Here is a 15,525-nt window from a genome sequence, read left to right as displayed (position 1 = left end):
GCAAACATTATCTATATGCTTGCTTTGTGGATTTACGCAAAGCCTTCGATAGTGTTTGGAGAGAAGGACTTCTTTTTAAATTGGCTAATGCAGGAGTGACAGGAAAAATAATCCCCTAATTACTGAAATTTGTACCCAAATGTACATGTTTTGGTTAAGAGTAAAAAATAAAGAATGCAGTAATATAGTGCACTGTGCTTATCAGTCAGAGTGTACAATCAATAGTAATTCATGGGCAAACCTTGTTAGCAAACTACTTGAAATAACTCGATTATTAAAATGACACAGATCATAATGCTAACATTTTTAGAAACAATCTGAAAAAATTTGGTTGCCAACTCTATCCAAAAAGGAACATAATAAACTACGTATTTACAATAAATAAAAATCAGATTATGAATTTGAACCATATCTGAATAAAATTAATAATTTAAATCACAGAGTAAGTGTAACCAAATTTAGAATTTCAGCACATAAATTACCAATTGAAAAATTAAGATGCCAAAAAATACCCTCAGAGCAAAGATTTTGCACACTGTGTTCTGATCAGTCTGTTGGTGATGAAATGCATGCTCTTTTTGACTGCAAACTGGATGAAATTGTAAAGGCACGTAGCTACTTTTGGAATACTCTATCATTATACAATGATAATATTTTAAAATTACCAAAGGATATGTTTGTGCATATTATGGGAATAAAAGGAAATTTCATTGCCAATAGTCTAGGAAAGTTTATTAACATAATTTTACAATGTAATACCTAATAGTTGTTAGTGTTATCTGTTTTAACATTTTATTTTATTTTTATATCTGTATTTCTTGTTATTGTGTTTTTTTTGTGTATGATTATTGACCATGGTTCATGTATTTCCAATTCATTAATTTGAGTCAAATAAAATATACTATAATATTATACTATACACCAAATCTGTACCAAATCCATACAAAATCCATTCATGCATGCTCAAATAAGGATCTGAAAAACCTACTTTTAATACCTACCTGGCATTTTAAGTAACTACTAAAAAAATGTTGATGCACTTTCACCTGGGATTGAGAAATGAAAGCATACATGCAACCATGGTGTACAATGAAGATAGAAGTTTCTATGTAATTGGTTAAAGTAAGTCACAGTTAAGATCCAGAACAGCAATTTTGCAAATGGCCACCAATCACATTTAAGAACAATGCATGTACCAATATACTTACTTCATCAAAGTCTCCTCTCACCACATGAACATCACTAGCAAGTGTTTTGAGGTAGTCTATTGACTCTTTCGTACACAGATTTCCTGTGCATAAAATGTGTTGAATTTTTCCTGGTACCAATAACTTTTTAAACTTTTGTGGTAAGTTGTTACATCTGTATGGAATATGAAGATCTCCAAGTACTAGAACCAACTGTAAAATTGATATTGTAAATGAAGAGTGATGCTAGTTAACACTAGGATTAACCAATTTCCACTGAATTTTATGAAGGCATGAATATATAAGAAAGCTATGACTTTTTAAATGCACAGAATACAGAAAGAGGTCATGAGAGGGGCAGTTTTATGTCCTCTCGGACTTCATGCTATATTCCTAGCTCTGAATGCCATGAGCATCTACCCCCTTTTTAATTGCTGAATAGACAACCACCCACATGTGTTGAATCAGCAATCTTCCTAATAGTGGGTGCACTTACTAACCAACATGCAACACATCAGGTTTTATGGAAATGAATAAAATATTCACAATTTGAATATTGATGAGATCTAAAGTAAAACTATGTATATATACACAAACAGCATATCATATTGATTGCTACAGAAAATTTAACACAGAGTATAATTTTCTAGTATTTCCTTACATAAATTGTGTACATGAAAATGTTCAAAATGTCTGAGAGCCTTAGCTTTTAAATGAAACAAAGACCACCAGCAATGAAAAACAAAATTGGAGATGGTGAAATTTTATGAGTGTTGCCTCATTGTAAGATATGTACTTAACAGTCAGTTGTTAGTGTTGGCATGAAAGGTTTTTAATTAGATTATAGAGTAACTGTAGCTCTGCAGCTATTGGTTTCACTGTTTTTTTATTGTTGATGGGTTCAAAACATAATTTGTCACATGTCTTGGAAAGAATGCTCCAAAAATTATCTTACAAAAACAAGTTGAAAAACCATCTTGAAAGTGATGGCATAATACATAACTTTCAACAGTTTTTCAGGAGATAATCAAAATTTGTTGGCATGTCCTTATCAGGATATGTGACCATCACTGTAAAAACCTTTTTGGGCAAAATGATTTTTTTCTCAATGAAGTCTCTGTTCTCCCTGGTATGGTAATTCGTATGAGCTTGTGTTTAGCTAGGTTTCTCTATCCAGGTTATGAATAACCCAACTCTTCATTACAAAAAATAGACTAGAGCAAAACCAAGAGCTACAGAACTGCAGCTTGTCTTGTAGATGACACACCTCTTAAGTGCTCGTATTTGTATGAATATTATTATTACAAATAATACACGTGTTATTATCGAAGTAAAAATGATCTAGGTATTTGATTCCACGCGTATAGAAATGTACCCAACACCCAAGATGGAATTGTCAGCGATATTCATGAAAAGGTTCACCACTTTCTGGTGAAAACACTGTTTTCTACCTCCATGGTTTTGCTAATGTCACTTCCGGGGTTTCCATCAGTAAATTCAACACGTTTTATAGTACAAACCATCAAAACGATGATTTTATTCGCGAATTCACACTTCCTGTCTTATTTAAAAATAACTCCTATATAGATATGGGTTATATAAAAATGACAAAGAACAGTAAAAATCACTACATTGTACGGAAAATATTAAAAGAAAACACCCACCATTTTGCTTGCTGCGCAGACTCATGTGCGCAGTAGAACGCAAGCCACAGATCACCACCATTTACAACATCGTATTTTATTGGTTAAACCTTACTGGCACAGCAAAGCTTTCGCCAATCATGACCAGTATAAGAAAATGTATCACCAAGAACATAACATGGCGGTCTCATTGAAAAAGCGTTTCCAGCTCTTCATAAAAACGCATTATTCGTGTGTTTCCGATATAGTCAGAGTATCAAAATGAAGTGTATCATACCTGGAAATAACGTAAGAGGTAAAGAGATTATTTCATCTAGTCAACATTCCAACCTCTCCGTAAATTATGTTTCATAATGGGCATGGGTTCCTTTCGACATCTTCAGGAATCGGGGGGGCCCCCGTAATTTGGCCAGTCTGGGTTGGTATAATGTGTCAATGATATAGCTTCATTAAACTATGATTTTGAACTAGTGAATATGAAATTAAATTTGCAATGTATATTACATTTCTCGTGGGTACTGTTGATGGTTTCAGTGCCAAAAATTCAGAAAAGTTCATTCATAAAATTCATCATAGTTCTGATTAATATTAATGAGATAGTTCAACATTATCCAATCAGTAAGCGCTTTATTAGCTCCACTGTCGACAAAGTTGACGACCCAGAGCTCGTCATATTACTTTATTTATTCTATTTAGGAAATGGTCACAAGGTACAAGAAAAAAATAGAAAACAATATGCTAGATAACATAATACAAAATCACTAAAATACTAAATAATATAAGATCACTAAAATTACAGCAGGCATTAAAATGTCCCTGTAAGACTCTGCTTCCTGACTTCAAAGCTTTTACCTATGAACTGTGCAACTGGTATCCATTCTGTAACAATTCCATGAATTTTTTAGCTCCGCTGTCAACTTTGTCAAGCGGAGCTTATCATATGAGTGATTGTCCGGCTTCCATCGTTCGTTTCAACTTTTTACATTTTCAACTTCTTCTTGAAAACTACAATTCTTATTGCTTTGGTACTTCCTGTATATATACCTTGGACAAACCTTTCTTAGATTTGGACACGGTTTTAGAAGTCGTACCTACACACGAATTGGTGACGTCACAAAATTCAGACGCAACTTTATTTGGCTGGAAGGGCTTTAGGCGCACTCATTTTGCCAGTACAAATCTGTAATGAATAATAACTTTCCAAGAAATCACGCTAATTTGACGACTCATTTTTTTTAATGACGAGTAAAAAAAAACAAAACGAAATAGCCTTTACCTAGGCCCCGCATGTATGTATTTATATGCTATCATACAGTGTTGATATTGTGTCTGCTAAATACTACCTAATCGCCGAAGTGAACTCAATTATCATTGGCTAAAATCAGGACTAGAATAATCTACGCTATCAGCCATGGTTGACATAGCGACTACTCAATTAGTGCATGCCCCAAACTCTGAAATTGATTTTGATTGGCTCAGTTCGCGTACTAAAATTTATGCTTGCTGTCACAGTGATGTCCAGCGCAGTCAGCCTCCCCTCAACTGTGAAATTGATTTTCATTGGCAAAGACCACGCTCTCAATCAATCAACACTGCTGTTTTATTGATTCGGTAACTGAAGCAAGATGTCTGCACACTATGGTTCAAATCAAAATGGTTGAACAATATTGAGCTTTTTCGAAACATCAGCTCAAAAGAAAAGCAAATCAAATGACGAGATGGGGTTAGATGAGTCAGAAAAATCCACTCCTGTGGAAGACATGTCTTTATCTTCACCGGAAACATCACAGTCTTCAAAAACTACGGTACATGATTCTACTAGTACATCACAAGAGCGTGAAGATGACATCGGGGGTGAACCATCTTTCCCAGGAAGGGAAACTTCAAGGTATGTCCGTCATTTTCAAGATAAGTGGCTACGAGATTTTAAATGGCTACAATATAAAGCTTCCAAGAATGCAATGACCTGCAAAATATGTATGAAGCATAATAAACAGAACACTATGACCAAAGCGAATGCTAATTTCCGAACAAGCACACTTACTCGGCATGCAGAATGTAACGATCACAAAGCAGCAATGATGTCAGATTCAATGATTTCCGACTTTCAGAAGGCGGTAAAAAATGTTCACACTGAAAATGAAAATAGCCTGTTGGTTGCTATACGCGTAGTGTTTTTTCTAGCAAAAGAGGACATTGCAATTAACAAATATGATAGCCTACTTAACTTGCTTGAGCAACTTGAACGTCCACATGTGACAGGACTTAGAACAGGAAAAAAAAACTGGTTGTCTATAGTAGAATTTTAAACCCGGACTCCTTCAAACCATCAACACATTTTCTATGCAATTTGGAAGTTAAAAGTGGAACAGGCAAAGCCATTTATGAAGAATTGTCTGGCTTCCACCAACCAAGATAATGGGCCTTGGTACAGACGGGGCCACCGTGATGACAGGGAAAGGACAGGGTGTAACTGGCTACATGTTAAAGGGGAGCAGAGGTGTGGCTTTTGACACTCTGTACATGAAATCTGAGATCTATGAATGAATTCTGTCGATAAAAACAACTTGTATATGCTGCGAAATGCCCTAAATATCGGGTATAAAACGGGCTGTGAAGCAGACGACGAACACCCGCTTTTCCTGGTGTCATTTCGCCTCTAGAGGGCCAGTCAAATGATGTCATCAGTGAACACTGATAATTGAACCCATTCATCATGATTCATGCTAGTACATCAATCCCATAGAAATGCTACTATGAAAGACCTTGTAACTGGCTACTTAAAAGTTGAAACATGGCAAGGTGTTGTGCATATGAATGCCATAACGATTCATGTTAAGTTTCTCGAAATCCCAAATAAAAAATCACGTTGTTGGTTGCGAGAAATCGGCAGAAGAACTAACCTGAAAATGAAGACACGTACAGCACTCTAGCTATAGTAAGTAAATAAATACTGTACGAGTGAAAAACTAAATTAGAAATACGCTAATATCACTTGAATTACAGTACTCATTTCGCCCATCTTCCCACTTTTAATCGATCGCTTATCGCTTAATTTCCGACTGCACTGTAATTATTTTTACCTTGCCCGTACCATCAAAGATGGAAGGGAAAGGTATATTAAGGGAAAAATTTTGTCCGGCGTTGTCGTCATCGTAGTCGTCGTCGTCGTTAACAATTGTTATTGTGTGCATAATAACTTTACTAATTCTATTCCAAACTTTATCAAACTTGGTCACCTTATTCATCAGTATAAAGTCTTCCCTGAGTTTGAACAACAGATGTCATGTATGAAAATATGCAAAAATTGAGAAAATCTGATAAAATATTTTGACTGTTTCTACTTGACTGATCACTGGTGATACACATCAAAGGTCACTGATCTCAGTGGAAATATGCATTGTTGTATGTGTTCAATGAAGCAAATGATTTATCTTGTAATAATATCCTTGGTAATGTATCTCAGGACTCACAGGAATATGTTTCAGCTATTAGAACAGAATGATAGAGTTTTTATAATACTAGTTTAAAAACGCACTTCAAAGATTGCAGTGTTTGAAGATGTAGATTCTCAGGAGGCAACAGTACTGTTGACTTCTCCCTCCACTGGACACCAACTATTTAAGTTGATTTGCATACAAAGCAGAGCTTGCAACATGATAGCTATTCATAAAGGGTGTTTTTTTTTACTTTTCATATACTGTAGAATACTTTATTTTCGCTTGGAATTTATTTTCGCTATTTTCGCTGAAGGGATGATTCCGTGAAAATAAAATCCAGCGAATATACTTTTTTTCCTATATTTTCACTTTAAACTCATCCAAAATCAGTGAAAATAAATTCCAAGCAAACGCCCAAAAAGCCTTTTCAGCGAAAATTAATTCCGGCGAAAATAAAGTATTCCACAGTAATACAGTAGTCACACAATGAGACAGTTCATATTTGTTTCAGTGAATCATTAATTTTTGACAGACACCTGTACAAAATACTTGGACTAAAGCCAGCTAAATTTTTCTGTTATCTTGCATGTTTTATGAATCTATTCACATCTAAATGCAGCACTTTTTTTTTGCAATGAGACATAATCAGTTCTATCTTTGACTTGTATTGACCCCATTTTTGGGGGGTCATGGGCCATTGGACCCCACCTTTTTCAAACCTTGGCACAACACTGGTCCCCCTCTTCCTCGGGGGTCGCCTACCCAGCGCGCAGGAGAAGCAAGTTTGATGCTTCCGCTTGCGAAGAGGGAGGCAGAGTCTGAACCTATTTACTTCTACAGGCCTCGCGGGGTCTCACCTCGGCGGAGATCACCCTTGATGTGGAACTGCCGAACCCACACATCTTTGTCACACTGATTGCGCCGGTGTATTCAGGCTCAGAGGCACAGCGTAACCAATCTCTGGACTCTCCAGGTGGTGATACATAGTTACAAGATCCCGCTGCAATTTTTACCCCTTTCCCTGGCATCAGCCCCTGCTCGGGGCACTACCAGGGGACCCCCGCAAAGCGGAAGCAATCTGACAGAAGGTAGACAGTGCTTACAAAGGACGCTATACACATGATTGAGGACCCGGCGTTAAGTCCGGGCTTCTACTCGCAAGTGTTGGTGGTTCCAAAGACTACAGGTGGTTGCACCCCGTTCTGGACTTAAGCAGACTAATCAGTATGTGCTTCCTGGAAACACTGAGCACCGTATTACTCTCTGTGCTCTGTTTCTACTGGTTAGCCTCGCTAGATTTGAGCGATGCTTACCCACGCATACCGATACACCCAGTGAGTCAGCAACTCCCTCGATTCGCCCAGTTGGGCCAAGTAGTCGAGTACAGGGTGCTCCCCATCAGGTTTTGCATGGCACCATATGTATTCACCAGAGTGTGGAAACTGGTGATGCTACTGCTGCGCCGGGCGTCGGTACACATCAACCCAGATGGCTGGTTGCTACACAGCCCAAACAAGGGGTGGTTAGTTGAACAGTATGGCTAACACAGGATTTACTACACGAGGTGGGCTTCCTAGTAAATCAAGCAAAGTCCCTCCTCAGTTTACACAACAGTTGGTCTTCCTGGGCATGGAGTTCGACACGGAGGGGGCTTGGTACAGTCATTGCAGGCCTGTTGCCTAAGCGACCTCTGTGTCTCTCCGAGAACTGATGCGGATCATTGGAATTATTACCTCAGTTCACAGGGTAGTTCCCCCAGGCCGTGTTACACAGCCGTCCGGTACAGCGCACTTTGTCGCAACACCAGGCTCACTTACAGGGACTGGAGAGGCTAGTAACACTCTCGAACCAAGTGAAGGATGTCTTGTCCTGGTGGTCGGCAATTGCCAACTTCAGGCAGGAGGTCCCCTTTGACCCACTCGCCATGGTTACAGCTTGGGTAGCGCACCTATTGGACGAACGAGCCCAATGAATATGGCCCCTGCATTGGGTGCAGGACCGCCATATCAACTGGCTCAAACTGAAAGAAGTGCATTTAGCACTGATATGCTTTCTACCCATAGTTCAAGACCACACAGTCTTGCTTTGCACAAATAAAACAGAGGTGATCTTCTATAGCAACAAGGAGGGGGTACCAGATCCCCCATTGTTATCAGTCCTAGCAGAGCAAGTTCTCTGTTGGTACCTGGAATACAATTTGGAGCTAGCAGCACATCACCTTCCAGGGGCGAGGAACAGTCAAGCGGACAGCCTCTCGTGGCGGCTCCATCTTCAGAACGCGGAGTGGCAGATACCCCATGGAGTAGCATCCAGACTGATTCGGCAGTGGGACTGTCCAAGGTTATACCTATTTACCACACTCCTGCCTGGGCCAGGGACGCTTTGTCGACCCCTGTGGATCCACATGAACATGTACGTCTTTCCTTTCTTCCCACTATTCACCGGGTACTGAAGAAACTTTGACAAGAGAGCACCTGCACTTTGATGCGGGTGCTGTCCAATGGGCTAAGCAAAGTCTGGTTTCTGTTACTGTTGGAAATGTTAGTCGAAACACCAGGCATCAAGGCTCTCAGTTGACTCACTCAGGCCTTTTCTGAGTGGGCTGCCATTGTCCTGGCCAGGGCGAACAGGGATTCCACCAACATGCCTAGAGATACCCAATCCATTGAGGAGGGTCTTTTTAGGGAGGGTTCCGTTGTAGCTGGTCAGTCTTTGGTTGCTGACCCAGCCCGGGCGACCTCAGGGATCCCTGTGCAAAGGAGATAGAGTAGTCTCTGCTACAGATTTGTACGGAAATGTTTCTCCCGTCAGCGTTCTTTGGAACTTTCCAGGTCTCGCTTTTGACCTATGCCCTCATGCAGAACTGTTTCGGTCTTTTCTTTTGAAAGCTTCTTACCCAAGAATTTGAGTCTAGCATTTTCGGGCATACCAAACCTGGTCACCGTTCAGCATTTTGCTTTGTTCCTGGGACCGCACTAGCAAGGTAGAACACAGTTTCTCCCTGATTTCAACTAGGTGGTCATAGGTAGAGGGTATTATCCTCGACTGGGTCACCCTTTTTATCGTTCTCGGTTTGCTCGGAAACCCGCCACCTATCGATGTCTGACTCTGCCTTCAGTTCAAAATAGTCATTTTGACTGACCGTAGTGAATTTAGGCAGAGGGTTTTCAACCCGCCTATTCACATTAGTTCATATCAACATAGACTCTGGGTCCCCTCGACCACCCCACTTAGCATTTGCTTTTAGTCCTCGGTGCGAAGAGAAAGAACCAGACGTGTCGGAAAATCTTGAGGTCATGGGGCTTCCTCTCGACGGCTAGATTTCTCTGTCCGTTATTGACTGAATCAAAGAATAATGCCTTCAGTTCAAAATAGTCATTTTGATTGACCGAAGTCTATGTTGAGTATATTATGCCTAATTTTTCAATTTTGATGAATATTTTTGTCATACAGTACTGTATTTGGTAAAAAGTGATATTTTCAACTTCTTGTTGAAAACCGCTGATTATTTTGATATTATTAATATAGGTACTACAGGTAGACCTCACTTTGATTTGTTCAGTTTGTGATGATAGCTTCAATTCTAAATGAATATTTTTGTCTTCTTGTTAAAAACCAAAAGTCTGATTGATTTGATACTATACATAATGTTCATGGGTATACTAGAATTTACCACTCCAGCTAGCTAACTGGTTAAGTCGTTGAAAAACGGCCTGCTATTTTGGTTGCTCAGACGGTCAAGCATTTATAATATCTTGTGCAAAACCTGATATTTTACACTTGCGAAATTTTGGAGGGAAAGAATTTGTTCTTGATTCCGCCAAGTCAAAAAAAGTAACCAAGTAATAAAGAATGTAATTCTATACACTTGTCTGCTCATTTCACTATTTGACCGTCACAACACGACGTTTGCGACAACGTAAAAAAAAAAACGCCTTGACCAAATTGCAAACTGTAGCATTACAGCGGTATTTGAACAATACGATTCACGATTATAACGATAGTAACATATTTTGACCAGCTTGGCGAATAGTCCCGGCACTTAGTATGAATAGCATGAAGGATTCCACCTAGACTGGCGCAGTCGGGAGATTAATTTGTTTTTGTAGTTTAAATAAAATAAAAAAAAAAATGGCGAAATTGAGGTGTTGGCGCGAAATCACCCCGAGACTGGTTTATTTTGCAGGAAATTCATTGCTATTAAATATTCATGATGCACATATTATAATGAGGTGGGCGCGGAAATACGGTCATATTGAGGTCAACATGGAAAAGGTCACACTGCAGACCCAACATGGCGGCACAATAAAATTCGAGTTTGTCGTAGTCGTCGTTTCTAATTCATCACAATGTATAAAAAAGTAACTCGTACTAGTGGTAAAATATCGACTGCTACAATCAGTCGAAGTCTTCTCGGTCAGAGGTCAGTTGAAGAGACGCTGTGATTGGCTCAGTCAATTGTCAATTAGAACACTCATTAACTTAATAACCCGTTGAAAAATCGACGGGTTCCTACAGTGTCGATAGAGGGCCATGCAGAATAAACCAGTCGGGGTGATTTCGCAGTTACGGGGGATTTTGCGCTAACACCTTCATTTTGCAATTTATTTAATTTTATTTGAACTACAAAAACAAATTAATCGCCCCGACTGCGCCAGTCTAGATTCCAACGGCTGAGCATGGAATGTCGGCAATCGCCTCTATAAAATGACCTAGACAGCTGATGGGACATATTCAAGTCCACGTGATTTCACCGTCTTAGCCAGCATATGCAATTCTACGTGTATGCAAATTGTAACCAATCTGTGTTCGAAAAAATAACATATTTATTTACATAACAATAAATATTCAAATTGTGGGGAGATGCAGTCTTGTGGACATCTGGTCGTCCAGTATAAATATGGCCGAGGAAAGTGAGATAAAGCTCAGACTTGCAGTGTGCCTCCTTTCCAACACGTACGTTAAAATGCCCTCTTTTACAGATAGGAAGTGTTTTATGACGGCGTCAATCGTGCAGTGGCACGAGGAGTGATAGGTTTGACTTTGACACAGCAGATTTTTCACCAGCAAAGCGTGGGAAAAGAAAGAAATCCAAAGCAAAGGAAACATCTGACGTCGGTGAGTAACCAGCCGAACGTACCACAGACACCAGTGATAATAGTCCACTCAAGAAAAGGCTAAAAAGAAAAAGAACGGAAGAAGAAGTCGGAGACTGTCTCCTCTGACAACGAACATGCGATTACAGAAGAAAGCCGTTCGAAGGACTGCGGGGGCAAACCAGGAGGCAAACGCAAATCCAATACGAACCGTAAAGTGGTTGAATCGCCAGTTGCCGACGAAGCAAATGCCGAAGAAACGGGAGTTGGTCACGCAGAAACACAATATGCTGTCGAAGATGTGATACAATTTTTGCAAGACAATGTTCGCGATTCTGAACCGCCACAACTGCCAACACAGAAAAGCAGGGGTCTGAACATATCGACCAGGCGAGTACGCAACAAAACTAGATGTCGCCAAAGAAATGGTACAAGAAAATGTATGCGATACAGAACAATCAACACTTGCGAGTTTCCCCAAAAAACAAACTATTAAAAAATGTGTTGTGTATGCACACGCATCGCCAATGGACACGCGTGATGATGAACTTGTATTGGACGAAAAAAAACGGGTGAACTATGACACAAAATACCAGATGACTTCAAATGACGACGATACAGATTCAGTAATCGATGAAGACCATGCTGAGAATGACGATTTTTTTAGAGCAACGTTACCCACCTGCACTCGATAGCATTGACATTGAAATCAAATCCGACACAGAAATTGGTGCTACATTCGATTATGTTGCCTCCAGCACTGGTGAATGGAGAATGGCCACTGAGCAAGACGGCGATATATTTACCATTCCAGTTTTTGAACACAAACCTGGACCAACTTTTGAACTGCCTTCCTATGCTCGTGAGGTGGAATATTTCTACAAATTTATTCCAACATAACTGATAGAACTGACATCCACCAAGACTAATAAATACGCCAAATATCATAAAAAATACATTGCAAAAAAATTAAATGCCCGCTGGCATAATACAAATTTCAGTTAAATGCAAGCATTCTTTGCTGTGATGATATGTATTGATGTTGATCACAAATCAGCAATCGACGATTATTGGTCAAGTGACCCCTTTCTGCAGAATATAGGAATTGCATCAGTAATGACTCGGGCCAGATTTCAAATGCTAATGCGTTATTTTCATTTAGCTGATCCAGTAAATGACCCACGGCGGGTTCCTGACAATGACATTGAACGTCGTCGTCAACGATCAGAGGCCGACCCGTTGTATATAATCAACCCGTGGCTGAAACCCGTACTCGAAAATTGTCGGCGATATTATCAGATGGGACAGGAAATTTCGATTGACGAGGGTATGGTGAGATTCAAGGGAAGTTCCATGTTTAAGCAGAGATTGCCTCACAAACCTGACCGTGATGGCTTCAAAATATTGCAGGTGTGCGACTCTACAACAGCTTACTTTGCAAACTTTGAACCGTATTTGGGGGTGAAATATAAAACAAATGAGGGAAGAAAGAAAGAAACTGGGACAATCAAGAAGACTGCACCGGTTGTTACAGCCCTTCACAGAAAAGAGGGGAAAAGCAAGAAGCTGAAATTGAAAATTGGTGAAATGAAAGCAGCAACTAGACTGGACGACACTATCAATATTACTGCATACCAGGATGACAGCGCACAAATATTAATTTTAAATACGGTCTATCCCCCACTGGCTACTTTGGCAGAAGCATTACTTGATGAGAGACACGTGCCTGCATCGTTACAATGTTGCAGACAACACATGGGTGGTGTGGATTGTTCTAACCAAAGGCGAAAATACTATCACACGGGCAGAAAAAACAATCGTTGGTGGATCTACATGGCCTGTTACCTCATAGATGTTGCATTGGTCAATGCTTACGAATGTTTCAAGGCATTGAATCGCACGACTAAAGTAACTCACAAATTCTTCAATATCCGCACAGGAAAACAACTGATTGGTGGACACTCGAGTAGAATTTAAAAGTCCATAAGAGAAGTTGGCTTCCTTCCAAGTAACACATCATTTATTCGCATTCGCACAAAATATGCAGACTACCTGGGCGACAAAAATCGTGTAAGCAGTTTAGCAAGGACGGGAAAAAAACGGCGAGTGGCCGATTATCTGAAACATCGAAAGGATTCCCAATTTGTAAAGTTCACCTCCATGCGGGCGAATGTTTCGCTGCTTTTCATCACAACATGGCACTGAGAGGAAAACGCACCATGGGAACACAAACACCAAGTACGAAAGAGCAGCCCTCGCTTCAGGCAGACGCATGGGAGCAGCCCGCCGGGGTGGACGACTAAGAAAGGCGTGTAACAAATAAATTTGGGACTTATTACAGCGTCACGGACTGTACAATAGTTTGAGTTGGTGAAAATTCGTTATCATTAATTTAGTTTCATGCTCACTCGGTATATACGTTTTAATGTCGCGCTAGTTTATCGGGTCTAGTCAGTGGATATACGTTTCTGCATGAGTATATATACACGCCAAGTCCCTGCAGTTACGTTCTCGCTAGTTCGTTTTATTTCAAGTCGTTAAATATATGTTGTAATATTTAGTTAGTTTATTGAGTCATGTCGATAAATATACGTTGCCGTTTGAAGGTAACCCCGATCAAATCGCTACAGTTACGTTCTTGTTCGTTTCAGTTTCAGTTTGAGTCATTAAATATACGTTGTAAGGGCAAACCATCGTTACCTAACGACAGTAAAAAATGTGTATTGAAATAAAACAGTGAATTTTTTTTTATACGAGAAATTGTTGTCCATGGTGGTAATGAAGTGTGTATGCGAACAGATTGCAAAAAATGTGAAAACTGAGGTTGATACAGTCTGTTAACTTTGGCCTATTTTTGTCTGGCAGGATAGCATGCACAGATACTGGCTACTGGAGTGCATTGAATCATGACCGTTTTTCACCGACTTAACCTGATAGCTTGAAACTCCCCTGACCTGAAACGGGTTAATTGAAATGTGCATTGCTAACAGCGGAGCTATCTTAGCCAAGCGGCTGCTTGTTTGGAATATGTGGGCAATTGTAGCTGCTACATGTAAGTCAAGTGAAGGCATGCATGCACATTTTAGGGCATAGACATTGTTCTTGCACCAATCACTATTGAAAATTTGAATGAAAGCTGATGATCAATTTTTATAAATATGTTTATAAGCATTGTTTGTTTCTTGGACTTGAATATTCCATTTTCCTGATACTCCATAATAAGCAGTATTGTGTTGTTGGTATGGTAATCTGTCAAACAATTTCATTGGCAGCCTAGGAAGTTAACTTTTTGGCAAAGAGCAAAATGCTCCTAAGCATTTTAGGAGCAAAAGATACTGTTCTGTGACAAAAAGTCTTGATTTTTATCCTGGTTGAACACTGCATGTACGATATTATCAGGCCATACCAGTTTCACATTTGGTCGTGTGGCCCGCACTGATTCATGCATCCATCTGTGAACAGAACTTGAAGGATCAAATTCAGCCATGCTAGGCCCTTCCAGGCTGATACGTATAAGATCACCCACACTTTCTGGATGCAGTCTATTACGCTGTTCATTCTTGCATCGCCTTTGTGCAGAAAAGCCACGTTCACACTGGGCTGTGGTTATGGGCAATACGATCATTATCTGACACAGGTGGAAAAGCCAATTAATTTTGTGTTCCAACTTACGCCAACATATTCACACAAAGCTTTAGTGGCACTCAATACACCCATCTGCATGTGCGTGTTCAACCTCTTTTTGCCCGATCAGATTCACTGTCGCCTTCCCATTTATGTCGACATCGTACGTTCACGATTTTGCATTCCTTTGCAACGTTATCGGTGTCACCGATAAGAATGGAAGTGTAGTTGGCATTTGTAATGCTGCTCGATAATTCCCTTCTCATTCCATCTGCTATATTCGCTATAATTTCAGCGCACTTGTGGGTATTATCGTATGTTGGGTTTATGTCAACTCCATTTTTAGGGTGAAGTAGCAGTAACTTTGGAAACATTGAATACGGCATTTCATGTTTAGCAATCATATATGCTATGTTGAACTTGATTTTCAATTCAGCTACAGTTTTATCAACACTGTGATCAGCTGATTTCCAGAATGCTTTGAATTTATTTCCGGCAAAGAATTTATCACATGCATGAATGTGTCTTGATGATT

At 39.7% G+C, this 15,525-nt stretch overlaps 2 protein-coding genes across 4 annotated transcripts in view; one reads left to right on the top strand and one right to left on the bottom strand.

Moving 5' to 3' along the window:
* Positions 1–2,910, bottom strand: part of LOC102808103 (vacuolar protein sorting-associated protein 29) — a 42,201-nt gene extending 39,291 nt beyond the window's left edge. Inside the window, exons 1-2 of the mRNA XM_085491429.1 lie at positions 2,852–2,910; positions 1,209–1,400 (exon numbers count right to left, since the gene is read on the bottom strand). Of these exons, the coding sequence (XP_085347555.1) occupies positions 1,209–1,400; positions 2,852–2,854 (195 nt within the window). The 5' untranslated portion in view covers positions 2,855–2,910. The remainder of the gene's footprint in view (positions 1–1,208; positions 1,401–2,851) is intronic.
* LOC100374654 (cell cycle checkpoint control protein RAD9A-like) overlaps positions 2,893–15,525 on the top strand; it is a 58,544-nt gene continuing 45,911 nt past the window's right edge. The window contains exon 1 of one of the 3 annotated variants that reach the window (XM_085491425.1): positions 2,893–3,125. In XM_085491425.1, coding sequence (XP_085347551.1) covers positions 3,092–3,125 — 34 coding nt within the window. In that variant the 5' untranslated portion in view covers positions 2,893–3,091. The remainder of the gene's footprint in view (positions 3,126–15,525) is intronic. The other 2 variants (XM_085491426.1, XM_006824202.3) reach the window with 2 other exon arrangements.

The sequence above is a fragment of the Saccoglossus kowalevskii genome, chromosome 16 (assembly GCF_978046115.1).
Source record: "Saccoglossus kowalevskii chromosome 16, keSacKowa6.1, whole genome shotgun sequence".
NCBI classification, from domain to species: Eukaryota; Metazoa; Hemichordata; class Enteropneusta; family Harrimaniidae; genus Saccoglossus; species Saccoglossus kowalevskii.
Note: the sequence above shows the minus strand (reverse complement) of the source record. Positions and strands in the feature narration are given on the sequence as shown.